This window comes from Chlorocebus sabaeus, chromosome 21 (genome assembly GCF_047675955.1).
Source record: "Chlorocebus sabaeus isolate Y175 chromosome 21, mChlSab1.0.hap1, whole genome shotgun sequence".
Lineage (NCBI taxonomy): Eukaryota > Metazoa > Chordata > Mammalia > Primates > Cercopithecidae > Chlorocebus > Chlorocebus sabaeus.
Window position 1 is genome coordinate 116535035 of NC_132924.1, and position 8685 is coordinate 116543719.

The window sequence follows — 8685 nt, forward strand, 5'->3', positions numbered from 1 at the left end:
TCTGAGAACTTCTTATTCTGCCCCAGTTCAGGAGATTCATGCAACTGCCAAGTAACAATAATAAGAGCTAGCAGTTATTGGAGTACCTCAATCCTCACAACTCATCATAAGGCCGGTGTTATCATTAGATATTCCCCATGTGTATGTAGGATGAGGAAATAGGTTCAAGTGGCTCACCCAAGGGGCACAGCTAAGTGAAAGGCACTATAGGCATCTCAAACTATCTCCTTCCCAAAGACTTCACTGCAGAGTAGGACAGTCACCCTGACACCAGCCCAATGGGTTCATCTTGCCCATTACCCAGATAGAGCTGATTTATCAAGACAAGGGAATTACAATAGAGAAAGAGTTTAATACATATAGAGCCTGCTAAACAGGAGACCAGAATTTTACTATTACTCAAATTAACCTTTCAAAATTCGGAGGCAGAGGCTAAGGGGCTTTGTGGGTTTTTTTGTTTTTGTTTTTTCTTTTGAGATGGAGTCTTGCTCTGTCACCCAGGCTGGAGTGCAATGGCATGATCTTGGCTCACTGCAACCTCTGCCTCCCGGATTCAAGCAGTTCTCCTGACTCAGCCTCCCGAGTAACTGGGATTACAGGCACATGCCACCATGCCCGGCTAATTTTTGCATTTTTAGTACAGACAGGGTTTCACCATGTGGGCCAGAATGGTCTTGAACTCCTGACCTCAAGTGATCCACCCGCCTCAGCCTCCCAAAGTGCTAGGATTACAGGCGTGAGCCACCATGCCCACCGGCTAGTTTTTTAACAATAGTTTGGTGGGCAAGGGGCTAGAGAACGGGTGCTGCTGATTGGTTGGGGATGCAATCACAGGGGTGTGGAAAACCGTCCTCAGTGCACTGAGCTGCATCTGGATGAGGGCCACAGAGGAGTCACTGATCCAGGTGGAGTCATCCTGTCATCAGAAATGGAAAAGTCTGAGAAGGTATCTTCAAAGGCTAGTCTTAGGTTCTACAAAAGTGGTTATTTACAGGGATAACTGGGGAAGTTGCAGAGCTTGTGACCTCTGGAACAATGTCTGGTAATTGTAATGCCTACATCTTAGCAGAATTCAGGCCCCTCTCATAATCCTAAACTTGTTGGACTTCTATTAGTTTTATAAAACTGCTTTAGTTTGGGGAAGGGCTATTATCATTTAAACTATATACTAAATTTCTCCCTATATTGGCTCGTCCCATGCTCAGGAATGACCAAGGGCAGTTTGGAGGTTAAAGGCACGATGGAGTTGGTGAATTCAGATGTTTCACCTTGGTAATTTCCTCACTTAAAATTTTTGCAAAGGCGGTTGCAGCGCCTCTTGTCCACACCTGCGCGCTCCCCAAGGGGTCCCTACCCACCCCGCCCCTGGCTGGGGGCCGTAGGCTGGCCCCGCCCCGCTGTGCCTGAGGGCGGCCTCTGCCAGGGCAGTTTCTCTCTGAGGCTGCGCGCTAAGGCGGTGGGCGGTCCCGGGCAGGTCCAGAAGCGGGGCTGCCTGTGCCAAGTTCCGGGGAACTAGCAGCTGCTGCCGCCGCTCCTCCGGAGCCTGCAGCATGGGGCCCCTGGTGCGCACCGTGGAGCTCTTCTATGACGTGCTGTCCCCCTACTCCTGGCTGGGCTTCGAGGTGACGCTGGGGTGGCCGCCTCGGCGGGGCCTGGGGTGTGAGGGCGGAGGGAAAAATGAGCGCAGGGCACAGGGACAGAGGTCTCGTGAAACTCCTGGCGCCGCCCACGGGGTTAGGGCAAGCAGGGAGAGCTCCAGGGCTGAAGGTCACTTTGTGCTTTTAAACGGAATAGAGTCGCTGGCTCCAACCCGAGCCTTTATATCCCGACTGCAGTTTCCCACGGTGGTGGAAAGAGGGGCGGCTCCAAACATTCGGGGAGAAATGCAGAACATGGCCACCTCTTAGCCCAACGATGGCAGTTTTGGGGAAAACTGGCCACAGGAGCGAAGATCCTGGAATAGATTTCTAGTAGAGGGGGAGAGTTTTGTCAGTTTCAAACCAAACAATGTAGGGTGTCCGCATAACCTCTGCTCTGCACTTAGCGCCTCCCTTCCCTTTCCCTTGGCTCTTTCACTTTTCCATCTTGCACACTGGCAGTCGTTCTTGACCTCTGCCCGCAGGTCCTGTGCCGGTATCAGAATATCTGGAACATCAGCCTGCAGTTGCGGCCCAGCCTCATAGGAGGGATCATGAAAGACAGTGGTAGGAAGGGAGGGTCGGGGCAAGGGTGATTTCAGTGGCCCAAGACAGCCGACCCCAGCGGGTCCTTATATTGGCACTGGCAGCTAGAAAACTACCCTCTGCCCCGTCTCTACTAAAAATACAGAATTAGCCGGGCGTGGTGGCGCATGCCTGTAAACCACAGCTATTTGGGAGGCTGAGGTGGGAGAATCGTTTCAACCCAAGAGGCAGAGGTTGCGGTGAGCTGAGATCGCGCCATTGCACTCCAGCCTGGGCAACAAGAGCGAAACAACGAGAAAAAAAAAAAAAGAGAGAGAGAGAAGAAAAAAGAAAGCTGCCCTCTGCCCAAAACCCAGGTCGAGGTCCCCAAACCTGGGACCCTTAGGCCTTTTCTCACTTAACGTGCCCAACCTTCTCCTGGCAGGAAACAAGCCTCCAGGTCTGCTTCCCCGCAAAGGACAATACATGGCAAATGACATAAAGCTCCTGAGACACCATTTCCAGATTCCCATCCAGTTCCCCAAGGATTTCTTTTCTGTGATTATTGAAAAAGGTGAAGAGAGTGGGATGCAGACAGGGTATCCAGTGAAGAACAGAGAAGTGGGAGATTGCGGGATAGGATGGAGGGGCTGCAGGAGACTAAAGCAAGTGAAGCCTGCCTTGGGAAACCTCAGGAGCAGCGTTGAGGGAGCTGAAGGTTGCCGGGCATGAAAGGGAAGAAGAGCAGGCAAATAGGTCATGGGAACCTTGGGTGAGAGGCTGAGGGCACAGGAGCTCTGGGGGATGTCAGAAGCAAGGAAGAGCTAGTCCTCCACCAGGAAAGCAGCAAGAGGAGCCCTGCCTCTGGGTGCCTTTGTCCCACAGGAAGTTTGTCTGCCATGCGTTTCCTCACCGCGGTGAGCTTAGAGCATCCAGAGATGCTAGAGAAAGTGTCCCGGGAGCTGTGGATGCGTGTCTGGTCAAGGGTGAGTGTGGGGCTCTGGGAATCCTCTGGGAAGACCTTCGATGACTTTCTGACCTTCCCTAGAAATGTTTTCAGGGTCATGATCCTGCCCTCCCTACTACCCCAGGGGATCTACGGTCCTCCAGTCACACCCCTCTCCTTCTGAGAGGCACTGCCTTCCTGCTGAGTGTTCTCTTCTTCCTAGGATGAAGACATCACCCAGCCCCAGAGCATCCTGGCGGTGAGTGTCCTGGCTCCACCTCAACTGTACTCAGAGAGAATCGGAGAACAGTTGGCGGTTGGGGGTAAAGAATACAATAGGTCTCTTATTGCATGGAAAAGGTTATAATTACTGGGGAAGAAAGGATGTCTGTGATTCAGGGGACAAATTACTGAAAAGTCAGAACTAAGGATCCTCAAAAGGATATCTCCAAGTTGAAAGGGGAAGTGCAAAAGGGACAACATATGGGTAGAATTTATTTGCTGAAAGACATCAGTGAGAGAAAAATGCTCAGTGTCGGAACCCCTGGACGGGAAGGGATGTAGTATTCACAAGTCTCCACAGACTCCAACACAAACCTCACCAACACATCCAGAGTGGAAGACAGGAGACTTTTTCCAAGAGGCTTTAAAAAGACAAAAAGAGATAACTGACTAATGCCACGGTATATAGAAGCCTGAGTGAGAACAAATGGAAATAGCTCAAAACATTGACCAGTGAGCCACAGATAAGTAAGTTTGTCTTCAGGATTAAATTAGGAAATTCAAAACAGTATTATTCCTCTGGCTTACAAAAAAATAGTTGAAACCTATTCAAATGTAATATTTCAAGTGGCAAATCACACAAAAGTTAAATGTATAAGGAATGGCAAATATATCTTCTACAGTCTATATTCCTGCAAAGTACATGTGTAATTTTTAGCTTGCTTTTTTACTTCATATTTAATAATCATTTTCTGTGCCTTTTTTTTTTTTTTTTTTTTTTTTTGAGACAGGGTCTGGCTCTGTCACCCAGGCTGGAGTGCAGTGGCGCAACCTCGGCTCACTGCAACCTTTGCCTCCTGGGCTCAAGCGATCTTCCCACCTCAGCCTCCCGAGTAGCTGGGACTACAGGCACACACTACCATGCCCGGCTAACTTTTTTATTTTTTGTAGAGAAGGGGTTTTACCATGTTGCCCAGGCTGGTCTCGAACTCCTGAGCTCAAGAGATCTATCTGCCTCCACCTCCCAAAGTGCTGTGTTTACAGGAATGAGCCACTGTGCCTGGCCTCCATGCAGTTTTTAACTCTTTGAAAGTATAGTTCTTTGTTTCTATAGAGGTTCTATTGAGTGGACTTATTTTTGTTTTACCTAACCATTTTTCTGTAAACATTTTGTGTGGTACATAATTCTCTAATTTAACCAAGTCAAAGATAGTGTCTCATTAGGACAGGCTACATGAATTCCTGGGTCGCACTTCTGATCTAGGAAGTCAAGATGCAGTGGTTCTCAATCTTGGCTGTGAATTAAAATCGCCTGGAGTACCTTGGAGCTAACCCTTTCCCCCTGGAATAGTGATGTAATTGTTCTTGTTCTTTTTTTCTTTTTTGAGACAATATCCTGCTTTGTCACCCAGGCTGGAGTGCAGTGGCATGATCATGGCTCACTGCAGACTCAACCTCTTGGGCTCAAGTGATCTCCCATCTCAGCCTTATGAGTAGCTGGGACTTCAAGCATGTGCCACCATGCCTAATTTTTTTTTAATTTTTTTGTAGAGATGGGGGTTTCACTGTGTTGCCCAGGCTGGTCTCGAACTCCTGAGCTGAAGCAGTCTCCTGCCTCAGTCTCCCAAAGTGCTGGAATTACAGGCATAAGCCACAGTGCTTGGCTCTAGTTCTAAGGGATGACCTCACGTGGAGATTTTTTAAAGCTCCTCAGGAGTTTCAAATGGGCAGCCAAGGTTAAGAACCACCTATCCCAAACTATACCTAAACCACAAACTGAAGCCTTTATCTTTGTCTTGAAGCCAGGTAGGTGGCTGCAGCCATGTGCCTTGTTACAAGGTCCTCAGGAAGTTCCACTGGAATTAGAGCCTAGCTCTTGATTCGAAAAAAGCATGAGATACTCAGGAACTCTGAGAAGTAGGAAGGAAAGAGCCCTGGACTTGAATTCTAGAGACCTCCATATTAGTGTTGGCTCTGCTACCAACATGTTCTGTAACTCTGAGCAAGTAATGTATCACCTCTGGATTCAGGCTCTTCATTTGTGAAATAAAGAGGTCTATCTAGCTGGTCTCTAAGATGTCCCCTGGTGTTAATTTCTGTGATTGACTCTGTGCCATCTACCTTTTCCACCCATCTCAAGATTTGGGAGAAAGGAAATAGTTCCTCTTGGCAAGGACAGATCTCCACTTGTGGGTGGGTAAGGGCATTGCCAGGAAAACTTGGGGGCAGAAAATAAAAAGACCAGAGTTTTCCTCTGAGATCCCCATCCAATATCATGCAGCCACAGTTGTATTCCCTACTATATTCCCTTAGGCTGCAGAGAAGGCTGGCATGTCTGCAGAACAAGCCCAGGGGCTTCTGGAAAAGATCTCAACGCCAAAGGTGAAGAACCAGCTCAAGGAGACCACTGAGGCAGCCTGCAGATACGGGGTGAGCAGCTCTTTATGTGTGTTCCCAGCCCCCATCCTGAAGATGGAGACTTGAGAATCTCTAGGTGTGAGTCCCCATGCTTCTGTGCAAAAGCTCACTTTCCAAGTGTTCTCCTCAACGCTCTTAGACAACCTTCATCTTTTCCCTTCTTTTCCTTGGGCTCAGGGAAAGCAAGGGAAGGAGATGGATAGTAAGAGAAAAGACAGCATCTTAGAAACAGGAAGGCACCTGGGGCCATGGAGCCTCTTACACCTCTTTCCTTCTGTGAACTCAGAAAAGTACTGACTGGAAGCCTTCAACCCCCACCTAATACCTGCTCCTTTGCCTTCCCCCTTGCACTGTAACTGCTTTCTCCAGGCCTTTGGGCTGCCCATCACCGTGGCCCATGTGGATGGCCAAACCCACATGATATTTGGCTCTGACCGGATGGAGCTGCTGGCGTTCCTGCTGGGTAAGTTAAAGATTCAACACTGAGCCGGGTGCAGTGGCTCACGCCTGTAATCCCAGCACTTTGGGAGGCTGAGGCAGGCGGAGCATGAGGTCAGGAGATTGAGACCATCCTGGCCAACATGGTGAAACCCTATCTCTACTAAAAATACAAAAATTAGCTGGACGTGGTGGTGCACGCCTGTAGTCCCAGCTACTCGGGTGGCTGAGGCAGGAAAATCACTTGAACCTGGGAGGTGGAGGTTGCAGTGAGCCAAGATCACACCACTGCACTCCGGCCTGGGTGACAAAGCAAGACTCTGTCTCAAAAAATAAAAAGATTCAACACTGAACTGCCTTTAACCCCAGCTTCACCCCCACTATATCAGTTGACTGGAAGGAGGGGCTCAGAGCAAAAAATATTCTTGGTACTTCCAGTAGCAAAGCCTTATGCGGTCAGTGCTGTTCAACATTGAATGGGCAGAGGCTGTCTTCATCGCCATAAAAGAGAAGGAAGCCTTCTGTACCTTGAAGCCAAGCACGGGTCTTATTAGAAAACCCCTGGGACCTTGTGGGACCAACTCCTGCTGCCAGCACACCTGAGAACAGTGTGCAGAGTCTGTTATTTCCTTCATCCAGGAGAGAAGTGGATGGGCCCTGTGCCTCCAGCCATGAATGCCAGACTTTAAGATTGCCCAGAGGAAGCAAACTCTTCGTATAAAAACAGCAAGCCATCTGCTGAACCCCAGCTCCACCATAAGGCACTGGGACTTGGATTTCTCTATCTGATAGAGGTATTTTCTGTGGCCCTGGGAGCTGTCTATCTTTCCCCTACCCCCAAGGACACCAGGAAGGGGTCCACCATTAGCCATGTGGCAACCTTTACTTCTATGCCTCACAAGTGCCTTTCAGAGAGTCCCCACTCTGCTTTCCCACAAAATAAACCTAATGCCCTCAGGCAAAATGTTTCTGTGTCTGTATCTGCCCTGGTGTATTCTCATTCCTGGGGTCACATCCTGCCTACTCTAGGGATAAGGTGAAGGAGAGCTCTTTTGGTACTTCCAGCCAGATCAGCCATCCAGCCTTCCTTGGGGCTGTGGAAGAAGTGAGAATAGTCCCCCATTCTCTCACACAGAAACTCCCCTGGTCTCTCTATCAGCAACAGAAAACCAAGCCAGATGGACTTTGCAACTAACCAGTTTGGGATTTACTGTCTTCTGACCAGCCACAGTGACTGAGATGGGGCTGGGACCAGAAGCCCAGTGGGAGTGAACAGCAGAGGGAACCAGAGTCTGGCTGAGCTTGTGCCCAGATATTTAAACTGCGTCCAGCCACACCTTCAGGACCAGGACAAGGCAGTACTGGGAAACTGGCTAGAGTTGCTGGGGATTGGAGAAGTTGCACACCTTTTCATAGATAGCTCCCTTAACCCTCAGTGCAGATTCTGAGAAAACTCCAAGGCTTCTCTGCCTAACCAAGTATAACCCCTGTTCCCTACTACATACATGTAACTTTTCCATTCCCCCAGTAATTGATCCAAAGTCCCTGCCTCTAGCTGTGCCCATTGTGCAACGATCAGAATCCCTTGTTTCAATAGTATTTTGACTTCCTTGAGAATACTCTGTATTTGGAAGCTGAAACCTCACTTGGACCCATTGTTGGGAACCAAGTACAGAGCCTTACATAGACCAGAGGAGTTTCAGGAGTCATGCCACCTTCCCTTCCGTCTCTCCCTCTGGGTCTGGCTCTTCCCATACTCCATTTTCCCCTTTTATCTCCCATTACTTTCTGTCTTCCTCTCTCACCTTTCCCATGTCTCTAGCATCCTCCAGGATTTAAAATCAACTTTAGCCAGCTTATCTGTGAAGTAATGACAAAAGAACATCTCCAGATTAAGTACTCCTTTTATTTCAAAGGAGTTTCATGTACAACTACTATAAAATAAAAATATAGGAAGATGTCCAATCTTAAAAATCATAAGGACAAATTGAGACAAAACTAAGCTTCCCAGAGCAGGGTGAGTGGAACCAGTTTTATGAATAAAGATGCTTGTCTCAGCACTATTTGTTGATATCAAAAATTGTGAACAACTTAAACACCTATTAGGAGGAGAATAATAAATCATGACAGATTCAGGAGATAATGTTTTACAGCCATCAAAAATTGTATTTTTTGAGGGCTGGCATGGTGGCTCACACCTATAATGCTGACACTTTGGGAGGCCAAGGCGGGTGGATCACCTGAGGTCAGGAGTTCGAGACCAGCCTAGCTAACATGGTAAAACCCTGTTTCTACTAAAAATACAAAAAATTAACCAGGCATGGTGGCACGTGCTGTTAATCCCAGCTACTCGGGAGGCTGAGGCAGGAGAATCGCTTGAACCCAGGAGACAGAAGTTGCGGTGAGCTGAGATCGTGCCATTGCACTCCAGCTTGGGCAACAAGAGCGAAACTCTGTCTCAAAAAAAATAATAACAATTGTATTTGTGAAGAATTGTTA

The 8685-nt window shown here is 48.4% G+C and overlaps 1 protein-coding gene across 2 annotated transcripts; it reads left to right on the forward strand.

Annotated features, from left to right (window-relative positions):
• Positions 1 to 1439: 1439 nt before the first annotated feature.
• Positions 1440 to 7150, forward strand: GSTK1 (glutathione S-transferase kappa 1). 2 transcript variants are annotated; one of them, XM_007983267.3, is made up of 8 exons: positions 1449 to 1622; positions 2123 to 2204; positions 2608 to 2736; positions 3048 to 3148; positions 3332 to 3367; positions 5644 to 5760; positions 6118 to 6211; positions 6826 to 7150. In XM_007983267.3, the coding sequence occupies exons 1-8, from the start codon at positions 1551 to 1553 to the stop codon at positions 6873 to 6875; spliced, it is 681 nt and encodes a 226-aa protein (XP_007981458.3). In that variant the 5' UTR covers positions 1449 to 1550; the 3' UTR covers positions 6876 to 7150. The 2 variants fall into 2 exon arrangements, with proteins under 2 accessions (XP_037847121.1, XP_007981458.3); XM_037991193.2 differs by lacking the exon at positions 6118 to 6211 and having other exon boundaries at positions 1440 to 1622.
• The last annotated feature ends 1535 nt before the right edge of the window (positions 7151 to 8685 follow it).

What these genes read in the sequence shown, in the direction of transcription:
- GSTK1 (XM_007983267.3), top strand. Translation starts at nt 1,551, where the DNA reads ATGGGGCCCCTGGTGCGCACCGTGGAGCTCTTCTATGACGTGCTGTCC. An exon ending in AGGGATCATGAAAGACAGTG is followed by an intron (nt 2,205 to 2,607) that starts GTAGGAAGGGAG and finishes TTCTCCTGGCAG; the next exon opens with GAAACAAGCCTCCAGGTCTG. An exon ending in AGCCCCAGAGCATCCTGGCG is followed by an intron (nt 3,368 to 5,643) that starts GTGAGTGTCCTG and finishes ATATTCCCTTAG; the next exon opens with GCTGCAGAGAAGGCTGGCAT.